Source organism: Microcaecilia unicolor, chromosome 2 (genome assembly GCF_901765095.1).
Source record: "Microcaecilia unicolor chromosome 2, aMicUni1.1, whole genome shotgun sequence".
NCBI lineage: Eukaryota > Metazoa > Chordata > Amphibia > Gymnophiona > Siphonopidae > Microcaecilia > Microcaecilia unicolor.
In genome coordinates, this window is record NC_044032.1 from 655840260 (window position 1) to 655852534 (window position 12275).

The window sequence follows — 12275 nt, forward strand, 5'->3', positions numbered from 1 at the left end:
TTATCTGCCGTCATTTACTATTACTATTACCTCTGGCTAGGGACTGTCACTGGGCAAGTTTGAAGGGGATAAAAGATATGTGAAAATATCTGTGAGACAGTTCCTACTACTACTACTTAATATTTCTAGAGTGCTACTAGGGTTACGCAGCGCTGTATAGTTTAACAAAGAAGGACAGTCCCTGCTCAAAGGAGCTTACAATCTAAAGGACGAAATGTCAAGTTGGGGCAGTCTAGATTTCCTGAGTAGAGGTGTAGTGGTTAGGTGCCGAAGGCGACATTGAAGAGGTGGGCTTTGAGCAAGGATTTGAAGATGGGCAGGGAGGGGGCCTGGCGTATGGGCTCAGGGAGTTTATTCCAAGCATGGGGTGAGGCGAGGCAGAAAGGATGGAGCCTGGAGTTGGCGGTGGTGGAGAAGGGTACTGAGAGGAGGGATTTGTCTTGAGAGCGGAGGTTACGGGTAGGAATGTAAGGGGAGATGAGGGTAGAGAGGTAAGGAGGGGCTGCAGATTGAGTGCATTTGTAGATGAGTATGAGAAGCTTGAACTGTATGCGGTATCTGATCGGAAGCCAGTGAAGTAACTTGAGGAGAGGGGTGATATGAGTATATCGGTCCAGGCGAAAGATAAGGCATGCGACAGAGTTCTGAATGGACTGAAGGGGGGATAGATGGTTAAGAGGGAGGCCAGTGAGGAGTAGGTTGCAGTAGTCAAGGCGAGAGGTGATGAGAGCGTGGACGAGAATTCGGGTGGTGTGCTCAGAGAGGAAAGGGCGAATTTTGCTGATGTTATAGAGGAAGAAGCGACAGGTCTTGGCTGTCTGCTGGATATGCGCAGAGGAGAGGGAGGAGTCAAAGATGACACCGAGGTTGCGGGCAGATGAGACGGGAAGGATGGCGGGAGAGGAGAAGTGGGTTTGGGTGGGAAGACAAGAAGCTCGGTCTTGGCCATGTTCAGTTTCAGGTGGCAGTTGGACATCCAGGCAGAAATATTGGATAAGCAGGCCGATACTTTGGCCTGGGTTTCTGCAGTGATGTCAGGTGTGGAGAGATAAAGCTGGGTGTCGTCAGCATAAAGATGATATTGGAAGCCATGAGATGAGATCAGCGAGCCCAGGGAAGAGGTGTAGATTGAGAAGAGAAGGGGCCCAAGGACAGATCCCTGAGGAACTCCAACAGAGAGCGGGATAGGTATGGAGGAAGAACCATGAGAATGTACTCTGAAGGTACGGTGGGAGAGATAAGAGGAGAACCAGGAGAGGATTGAACTGGAACCTGCCAGTTCTAAGTACATCACAGTCAGCTGACTAGCTGGATCTTCATCAGAACTCCACACAGACATCACATGGCTGCATATAAATTATGAATATGGCATGGCCACCTGAAAACAAGATATGCAGCAAAGCCCCCTGCAGGCTTCATACTGATAGATGCAGGGCTTTTTTGGAGGGGGTACTTGGGGGTACTGAGTACCGGCACCTTTTCCATCATTGTCTGCTAAGATTGACTCATGGGTCCCCAAGTTTTAATGAATGAGCTCAGGCTCTACACACCAATTCTGCCTTGTCATAGATTCTGTGACTGGTTGCAGGGGGCCTGGCTATTGTGGGATGGGTCCCTCAGTGATTACCCTACCCCTGAAGGGTGGCCCAGCATTTGAGTACTGGCACCTTTTTTGAAAGGAAAAACACACTGGATAAATGTGAAGCATGAACACAACACAGACAGCTGAAGGGCAAATCTTCAGAGTTCCATGCAGGTATCATACTGATACATGTAAAAATATGAATACAGCACAGACAGATGAACATAGACATCACATTGTTGCATATAAATTATGAACATGGCATGGCCACCTGAAAACAAGATATGCAGCAAAGCTGCCTGCAGGCTTCATACTGATAGATGTGAAGTATGAATACAGCATTGATAGCTGAAGAGCAGATCTTCAGGGTCAGAGTTAGAGGGTGCAACTGCCCTGAGTCCCCATGCCACAGGGAGCCCCAAGCTAAAGGAAGAATAACCTGATGATGATTTTTGGGGTTCCCCTCCTAAATGTCTGCTTAGAGCCCCAGCATGCCCTGTTTGGAGTCCCTTCCTGGTGTCACACTGATATATGCAAAGATGGGATACAGCATGGGTAGCTGAAGAGCAAATCTTCAGCAGAAAGCCATGCAGATAAAATACCGATTCATATAAGGCACGAACACAGCATGGATGACTGAAGAGCCAGCTGTCATTAGAAACCTGTAGAAGTGTTACAGATACACATAAAGCACGAATACAGCACAAACAGATGAAAAATAAATCTTAATCAGAGTCCACATAGCTATCACATTGATACACATAAATCATGAAAACCACAAGGAAAGCTGAAGAGCAGACCTTCATCAGAACTCCATGCAGATATCACATTGATACAGAGAAAGTATGAATACAGCATGGACAGCTGAAGGGCAAATCTTCAGAGTCTCATGCAGGTATCATACTGATACACGTAAAAACATGAATACAGCACAGACAGCTGAAGTGAAAATCTTCATCTGAACTCCATGCAGATGTCCCACTGATACAGGTAAAGCATGAATACAGCATGGACAGCAGAAAATCAGATCTTCATCAGAGCCCCATGCTGACTGTAACATATTGATACACGTAAAAACATGACTACAGCACAAACAGCTGAAGCGAGATTCTTCATCGGAAGCCCATGAATAAAGCATGCGTGCAACATGGAAAGCTGGAAAGCACATCTTCATCAGAGCCCCATGCAGGTAACACATTGACACGCGTAAAAACATGAATACAGCACAAACAGCTGAAGCGAGATTCTTCAGCAGAAGCCCATGAATAAAGCATGCATGCAACACGGAAAGCAGGTCTTCATCAGAGCCCTATGTAGGTGCCAGTTCTGTGGGTGCAGGGGGGTGTCTGAGCATCCCCACTGTATGGGGGAAACTCCTTCACAGTGTGTTTTTATCTGAGATTGCTCAAGAGATGGTGAAACGTACTGTGTGTTTTGGAGCTGACTCCTTGACTGTGTGCAACTCAACTGAACTCGACCCCACTTCCTGCTCTCGACTTCTTTTCCGCTGATAGAACCGTGGTCTTGTCTAGGAGTTGGAGGAGGCGGGGTCTGGAATAGAGGGGTGGAGCCAGCCAAGGGCGTGGCTCTTTACTCTGGAAGGAGGGGCGAAGGTTCTGCTTGGTCAGACGGGGCGGGGTTAGCTGGGGTGGGCGGAATCGGGCAGGGGCGGTGGCTCTGCTCTTTCTCCGGTAGTGCCGCGTTTGCAGCAGGGTCTCTCAGACAGTCCTTCCCCGGCTCCAGCGCTGCTGCTACAGGTGAGGGGTGGGGAACAGGGTGTGTGGGGAGCCCCCTGCGGCTTTAAAGCCGTAGCGTGATAGGTGGGGGGTGAGGGGGCTTCTGTCTCGGGGTGGGGGCTACCGACTGAGACTCACTCCTTTCTCCATCCTTTTTGGCAGCTTTTGCAGGCTCCTTTCTTCCGAGTCCGATCCGCATCTCTGAGCGAGCCATGGCCGGTAAGGTGAGTGCCGGGACCTGGGTGGGGTCGCTGGGGCTGTCTCGTCCAGGACTGGGACTGTCTCTTTTTGCCCCACCTCTTCCTCTCTCTGGCTTTGGAGCTCTCTCACTTTCTTACAGCTTCTCTCTGGGGCCCAGGGCAATTGCCTGCCCTAAATCACTTCTATAGCGCTACCAGTCGTACGCAGCGCTGCACAATTGAACATGAAGAGAAGACAGTCCCTGCTCACAAGAGCTTACAATCTAAATCAGGACAGACAAACAGGACAGACGGAAGGACACATAGGGAAAGGGACTATTGAAGAGAGGAAGACAAGATAAAGGTTACAGCAAGTGCCCTGTTTGCTGACTCCTGCTATAGTTGTCAGAAGGAAGGGACATAGACTCAGGTGAAAGGACCTCGTCTGTAAATGTGACAGATTTATACAACTAGTTGACCTTACAAGTGCTTTTATTGACTGTAGCCTAGAGGTTAGTGCAGCTGGTCTTTGATCCTGGCAACCTGGGTTCAATTTCCACTGCCGCTCCTTGTGACCTTGGGCAAGTCACTTAACCCTCCATTGCCCCAGGTACAAAAAGTTAGATTGTGAGCCCTGTAGGGTCAGAAAAAAAAGTGCCCACATATGTGTACTTTTTTGGAAATTGCCCTGATAGAACTGTACCCTGATTGTGTGACTCCGTCTTTGATCTTGATGGAGTGTAACCTGCGTGGCTCTGCCCACCTTACTGGCAGACTAGAATGGACCATTCCGGTCTTTATCTGCCTTCACGTTACTGTGTTATTTTTGTGTGTGTGGCACACGCACATTCGCCCTGTCCCAAAGTTTCCTATTTAAAAGATGATGTCATGTGGGTGGGGCAGATCGTGGAGCTGAAGGATCACCTAGGGTGTCCGATACCCTTGCAGTGGCCCAGTTGTAGCAGTAACAGTCCTTTGGTCTGCGCACTCGTATGAGTGCATTGAGGAAGTCTTGAGGCCAGAATTCCCTCCCCTGCCTGCGTGGCCCGAGCAGGAGTCCAAGTCTCTTAACTGCAGTACACCCTTGTCGGTACAGGGCTAGGCTCAACTGCTTTAATGTGATGAACCTCTGGACAGCGATTTGTCAGGAATTGTTGTAATGCTGGGTCAGACTCGGATGGCACTGCTGGGTGATTTTATTGGCGTAAGAGGGACACTGAGTGGGGTGATTAGGGGCCAGATTTTTCAAGTCTGTTTGGGCAGTAAGTATCCGCTTAGATGCTTTGGGCAGTGTACAGTAGAGAATGACATTAGTACATAAGTACATAAGTAGTGCCATACTGGGAAAGACCAAAGGTCCATCTAGCCCAGCATCCTGTCACCGACAGTGGCCAATCCAGGTCAAGGGCACCTGGCACGCTCCCCAAACGTAAAAACATTCCAGACAAGTTATACCTAAAAATGCGGAATTTTTCCAAGTCCATTTAATAGCGGTCTATGGACTTGTCCTTTAGGAATCTATCTAACCCCTTTTTAAACTCCGTCAAGCTAACCGCCCGTACCACGTTCTCCGGCAACGAATTCCAGAGTCTAATTACACGTTGGGTGAAGAAAAATTTTCTCCGATTCGTTTTAAATTTACCACACTGTAGCTTCAACTCATGCCCTCTAGTCCTAGTATTTTTGGATAGCGTGAACAGTCGCTTCACATCCACCCGATCCATTCCACTCATTATTTTATACACTTCTATCATATCTCCCCTCAGCCGTCTCTTCTCCAAGCTGAAAAGCCCTAGCCTTCTCAGCCTCTCTTCATAGGAAAGTCGTCCCATCCCCACTATCATTTTCGTCACCCTTCGCTGTACCTTTTCCAATTCTACTATATCTTTTTTGAGATACGGAGACCAGTACTGAACACAATACTCCAGGTGCGGTCGCACCATGGAGCGATACAACGGCATTATAACATCCGCACACCTGGACTCCATACCCTTCCTAATAACACCCAACATTCTATTCGCTTTCCTAGCTGCAGCAGCACACTGAGCAGAAGGTTTCAGCGTATCATCGACGACGACACCCAGATCCCTTTCTTGATCCGTAACTCCTAACGCGGAACCTTGCAAGACGTAGCTATAATTCGGGTTCCTCTTACCCACATGCATCACTTTGCACTTGTCAACATTGAACTTCATCTGCCACTTGCACGCCCATTCTCCCAGTCTCGCAAGGTCCTCCTGTAATCGTTCACATTCCTCCTGCGACTTGACGACCCTGAATAATTTTGTGTCATCGGCGAATTTAATTACCTCACTAGTTATTCCCATCTCTAGGTCATTTATAAATACATTAAAAAGCAACGGACCCAGCACAGACCCCTGCGGGACCCCACTAACTACCCTCCTCCACTGAGAATACTGGCCACGCAATCCTACTCTCTGCTTCCTATCTTTCAACCAGTTCTTAATCCATAATAGTACCCTACCTCCGATTCCATGACTCTGCAATTTCTTCAGGAGTCTTTCGTGCGGCACTTTGTCAAACGCCTTCTGAAAATCCAGATATACAATGTCAACCGGCTCCCCATTGTCCACATGTTTGCTTACCCCCTCAAAAAAATGCATTAGATTGGTGAGGCAAGACTTCCCTTCACTAAATCCGGGGGGGACAAAATTCGTCCCCGTCCCCACCCTATCCCTGCGGGTCCTGTCTCCATCCCCGCCCCCAAAGGTTCTATCCCCGTGGGCTCTGTTCTCATCTGGAGAAGCCTCGAACACCACTACCACCCTCTTCTCTTCCTACCCCAACAATAGCTGACTTCTGCTACCCCAAGGAATCCTAATCCACCCTGTTAAATTGTCCAGGGGTACAAAATGCCCTAGAGGGGAGATTTTTTTAAATCTGTGGATGAATAAGAAGCCATCAACCATCTCAGGATTCAGTCTAGCTCTCTTGTCTTCCACAGTCCTTCCTGGAATCGAAGTTGTCTTCTTAGATGTGCTGGTAGCAGGATGTACAGGATCCCTCCATACAAATTTTGCTAGCTGTGACCAGCACGATTATTTATTTGTTGCATTTGTACCCCACATTTTCCCACCTATTTGCAGACTCAATGTGGCTTACATAGTACCGTCAAAGGCGTTTGCCCAGTCGGCGGATAACAAATTACAAAGTTGTATAGTGATTGTATGAGGTATAAGTGGAGGGTTGGAATGGATGAAGATTGCGTGATGTCCTGTTCGATCATAGTCATGCTGTGTTGGTAGGTGAAGAGGGTTACGTGGGGTCGTTGGGGTAGGCCTTTTTGAAGAGGTTGGTTTTTAGTGATTTCCTGAAGTGGTCGTGGATTGTTTTCACAGCTTTTGGGACCCCATTCCATAGTTGTGCGCTTATGTAGGAGAAGCCGGCTGCGTAAGTTGTTTCGTAATTTCAATCCTTTGCAATTTGGGTAGTGTAGGTTTAGGTAGGATCTTCATGATCTGACTTTGTTCATTATTTATTGCATTTGTATCCCACATTTTCCCACCTATCATGGATGAGGAAAAAAGATCTAACAAAGTTCTAGAAAGATATCTAGCAGAGTAGGGTGACGCAGGGGCGTAGCCAGTCACCCAATTTTGGGTGGGCAGAATAACTTTGCCCTGCCCCACAAGTGATTTGGTCTCTCCCTCTCTCGCCTGCATGCCATTTGGTTTCTCAAACATCCTCCCTCCCTCGCATGCAGCAACTAAGACACACTGCTCATGTTGGCCCCACCGCCTTCCCTCTGATACTACTTCCTGTTTCCACATAGGTGAGAATACATCAGAGGGAAGGCTGTGGGGCTGGTGCGAATAGTATGTATCAGTCACTGCTCGCTGCAGGGGAAGATCTGCTATTTCAGGTATGCAGGAGGGACAGTTGTTGGGAGTTTTTGGCTGGTGAGGCTTAGGGATCCCTGCCAGCCACATCATAGGTGTGCTGCTACTGGGTGGGCCTGAGCCCATCCAGGCCCACCCTTGGCTAATCCACTGGGGTGACATGGTGAAGTATTATGCTTAGGCTATGGATTTCCACGGTAGGCCTTGTTGAAGAGAGAGGTTTTCAGAGATTTGTGAAAGTTAGTAATGTCGTTAATCGTTTTCAGGTCAGTTGCTTGTTTTTCCAAAAAAATAAAAATATTTTCATCTGCATCAAACATAAATAACAGTCCAGTTCATTAACAGGCTTCAAAGTAGAAAGTGACACTGTCCCTGTCTTGACGGGCTCTGTCCCTGTGTCATTCTCTAGTGTACAGTACAAGTTGACAGGCAATCCCACGGTTCCTGCAGAGATGAGTGTTCGGTTTCTACAGAGCGCAGATAGAGGCTGGGATCAGAGTGGAAGACAGCACAAAGGGGATTAGCACGGGGATAGGTGGTGATCTTGGAGAAAAGATGGAGGGAATAGCTGGGAGTGAGGGTAGCAGAGCACCTTTATTGTTCAGGGAGGGGCTGATCCCATTCCTCTGCCTGTGGGGAGGGAACAGAGGTGAGATCCCGAAGGGGATAGAGAGACCCTGGGAAGGAGTGAGGAGGGGGTGAGGGGAAGATGGTGCATGAGGATGGAGGAGAGGAGATAAGGAAGGAGGAGGGAGAGCTGGAGATGAGATCCAGAAAGAACTAAAAGACTGAGGAAAAGTCCCAGAAGCAGGTAGAAACATCCCTGTTTTCACTTTACATTGTGATAGCAGACGTGACTGTCTCTCCTGCAGAAGTTAGCAAATGTCTTTGTGTATTTTGGTGGGGTGGGAGGTCACATGCTGCAACTTTTTTATTTTTTTTTTAAATCCATCCTTCCCCTTCTGTTTCCTTTCTCCTCCTCCCTCTGCAGTTCTCCAGTGAGACTTGGGCTGTCTATCTACCCACCAGGCCATAAACCACACTTGTGTTCCCTCTCGCTGCTTCCTGGGTCTGGTATTTCCACTTCCACGGGAGGGAAAATATTCTAGTGCCTGCTTTTGGGTCAGAGACCAGCTGAATCTTGCAGAACGAATCACAGTGCAGCTGTGTAATCGTCCCCAAATACTTGCTGTGATGCATTCGGGTCCTACCGTCCGGGTTTTTAAAGAAACTACCTTCAGTCATTTGGGCTCTCGCTTTTGACAGCGTCATCCTTGTTCAAGTGAAATCAGAATTAGGAAGAATTGTAGACCAGTGGGCGTAACCGGCTCAGCCTGCCAAGAGTTGGGTTAGCTGAAGGAAGCTGGTCACGATCCCTTTGTGAGGCTCCTGAATTCTGAAAGTTGTTTTCTTTCAGAGAACGTAGCAGCCCGTCTGACATGAAAAACATAAAGTTTATCTGCTCTGGTGAATAAATTCCAGCTGTTCATGAAATGTGTGTGTGTGTATGTGTAAAACCGTCCGGCCTGGTCAGCTTCCCAAATTCTCAAGGTCGAAAAATTCCAGAGATGTAGAAGTGGGTCTGCTAACCACCCCTGCGCTTGGTCAACTGTGTCCATAACTTGGCCTTGCTTAGCCCTGCTGTACAGGGAAAGAGATCTCTTAAACCCAGCTTAAAAAGCTTAGGCAGCCCAAATGCTAATGCAATGAGCTTTCAGAGACTGGCTGCTTATGTTAATTAAGTTTCCAGCAGTTCTGTTTGCTCCTTATTTTCATTTACTCGGCTGGAAGTTTCTAGGTCTTTTTCTCAGAAGTTTACCTTAAAGTGCATTTAATTCCGAACCTCGAACACTCCTTTCACTTATTCATGAGGTGTGTACTTACCCCAGAAACGGAAGCTGGTTTCATTATTTATAGTGTGGCAGAGCTGTACATTTCCCTGTTTGTGAATGAATCCTCTGCAGCGGTAACAGAGCCGGGCCTGGGTACAGTGGGTGGCAAGAGTTTACCCCAGCTTCCCGTTTTCTGCTTGCATCTCATGCCTTTCCCACCCTGTATTTATTTTTATTTATTGCATTTGTATCCCACATTTTCCCACCTCTTTGCAGGCTCAATGTGGCTTACAATACATTCATGGATAGTGGAAATGTGAGGAGAGTAGACATTTGGTGTTACAAAAGGAATTGGGTTGCAAGGTAATGTAATACATAGTAAGGAAAAAAGTCTGTTTAATAGTTTGCTGTGGTTCTTGCTTCAAATCGGCTGATTCCAAACTAGTGTATTTTTCCAGTATCTTGCTGGTGGGCTGTTTTTATTTTTATTTTATTTACTACTACTACTACTTAGCATTTCTATAGCGCTGCCAGGGTTTCGCAGCGCTGTACAAGTTTAAACATGGGGAAGGACAGTCCCTGCTCAAGAGAGCTTACAATCTAAAGGTGACAAACTATGTAGTCAGTGTAGGTATCAGGAATGGGGAAGGTGGTTAAGCGCCAAAAGCAAGGGAGAAGAGATGGGCTTTGAGTAAGGACTTGAAAATGGGCAGGGAGGGCGCATGGCGTATGGGCTCGGGAAGTCTCGGGATTTCTGGTAACATAGTAAAACATAGTAGATGACGGCAGAAAAAGACCTGCATGGTCCATCTAGTCTGCCCAAGATAAACTCATATGTGTATACCTTACCTTGATTTGTACCTGTCTTTTTCAGGGCACAGAACGTATAAGTCTGCCCAGCAGTATTTCCCGCCTCCCAACCACCAGTCCCGTCTCCCATCACCGGCTCTGGTACAGACTGTATAAGTCTGCCCTCCCCTATCCTAGCCTCCCAACCACCAACCCCTCTTCCCCCCACCTGCTCCGCCACCCAATTTCAGCTAAGCTTCTGAGGATCCATTCCTGCTGCACAGGATTCCTCTATGTATATCCCACACATGTTTGAATTCCGTTACCGTTTTCATCTCCACCACCTCCCGCGGGAGGGCATTCCAAGCATACACCACCCTCTCCGTGAAAAAATACTTCCTGACATCCTTCCTGAGTCTGCCCCCCTTCAATCTCATTTCATGTCCTCTCGTTCTACCGCCTTCCCATCTCCGGAAAAGATTCGTTTGCGGATTAATACCATTCAAATATTTGAACGTCTGTATCATATCACCCCTGTTCCTCCTTTCAGGGGTGATATGATACAGACGTTCAAATACTTGGTTAGTGTTGCACCTGAGCAATGCACCATCCTGAAAACAAAATAACATTGAAACGCACACTCAACCATGGTTATTTCGAGTAAGTGGTAGCCTGTAAAGCTGTGCTTTTTTTTCCTGAGTAGAAATACAAATAGAATGAAACACAGTTGTGTAAATCCCCAAAACCTTACTAATGTGATTGAGCAAGACTGATGTATACTAGATCATCCCAGACTGTGGTGCCCATCGGCAGAGACCAGTGGGGAAGAGGGATCCCAGGTCTCGGTTGACGGGTGCTTTCTGAATTCAGTCTGTCTTTTTTTTTTTCTGCTGTTTTTTTAAATTAAACATATAAATGTTATTTTGTTCGGGGGTAGGGAGTAACTTTATTCTGTGTCTCTTGCAGTGTCTGGAGGCTGAGGCCTGCGGGGGGGGGGGGGGGGGGGGTCAAATTCAGGTGGCCAGGTCCCTCCCTCTACTCCTCCTGTGGTCTCCCTTCACGGCTCTGCACTGCTGTGGATTGGTAGCCTGTCAACCTCTTCAAGGGAAGAGCGTTTTGAGGCTTTGGGAGAGAGAACTGCTGAAGGGGGGGGGGGGGGGTGTAAATTGTGTCTTTATGCTTGGGCAGACTAGATGGACCATTCAGGTCTTTATCTGCCGTCACTCACTATGTTACTATGTGTAAATCTGGGCATCAGCCTTCCAGGGCTGCCACTAAGGAGAAGCTATGCAGGGTGGGGGGAGAATAAAGCTGGATATTGGGTAGAGGGACTGCAGTAGTTGTATTTGTGGGTTAGAATCTGTGTAATGTTTGTATTGCCAGTGATAACTTATTCCAGGGGCAGGAGTTTTTGTCCAGTGCTTTGAGCTTTCTCATGTCTTACCAGGAGCTTAATTAGGCCCGCCTGGGCTTGTTGCCACAGCTTTGCCAAGGGATTCAGCATAGTTCAGGTGTGGTTGCTGAGGGATCTTAAGGGTATGAAAGCCGAGCTGCAGCCTGCGTGGCAAGAAATACTCACTGCAGCACAGCGTGTCTGAAAATCCTTTTGTGATTCTCGTAAGCCTCAAACAGGCCCCGTAGCTCACTGAATCTGATTTTCAGCTGCCACGAAGGAATCGAACGCAAGTGTGTGTGAGGGAAATGGAAAAATTGTCTTTTACCTGAGAATTTTCTTTCCTTTAGTCCTACCAGACTAGTCCAGGACGAATTGGTTATGTCCATCTACAGGCGGATGGAGACAGAGAAAAGTAGTTCTGATGCAAAGTACTTTGCAGCCTGGAATGCTCAGTATTTCGAATGGCCAAGCAATGGCGTTCAGCTGATCACATTGAAAGAGTAGAGTCAAGATGCCACTGAGATTATAGCAGCATAAAGAAGTAACGAGGCTTAAACTCAGCTGATGTGCAGGTATTACACTGAGTCAGGAGATGGGAGACATTCATATGCAGAAAATGAAAAGCTAGGGGAAGTTTCTCTAAGTAAAAATATCAAACAAGTAAACTAGATAGGGAGGATTCCTAGACTGGTCTGGTAGGACTAAAGGAAAGAAAATTATTAGGTAAGACACAATTTTTCATTCCTTTTCGTCCATACCAGACCAGTCCAGAATGAATGGGCTGTAAAAAAAAGCAGTGTCCCAATTAGGGAGGGAGAAAACGGTAAAGAAGGCAAGGGAATGAGCTCTGGAAACAAGTGGAGCCCTAGATCCTTAAGTGAAAGAAGGAATACATAGCATT

The 12275-nt window shown here is 47.4% G+C and overlaps 1 protein-coding gene across 1 annotated transcript in view; it reads left to right on the plus strand.

The window, feature by feature from the left end:
• Positions 1-3238: 3238 nt before the first annotated feature.
• The window catches only part of ANXA5 (annexin A5), a 53290-nt gene continuing 44253 nt past the window's right edge, over positions 3239-12275 (plus strand). The window contains exons 1-2 of the mRNA XM_030191781.1: positions 3239-3339; positions 3481-3542. Coding sequence (XP_030047641.1) covers positions 3531-3542 — 12 coding nt within the window. The 5' untranslated portion in view covers positions 3239-3339; positions 3481-3530. The remainder of the gene's footprint in view (positions 3340-3480; positions 3543-12275) is intronic.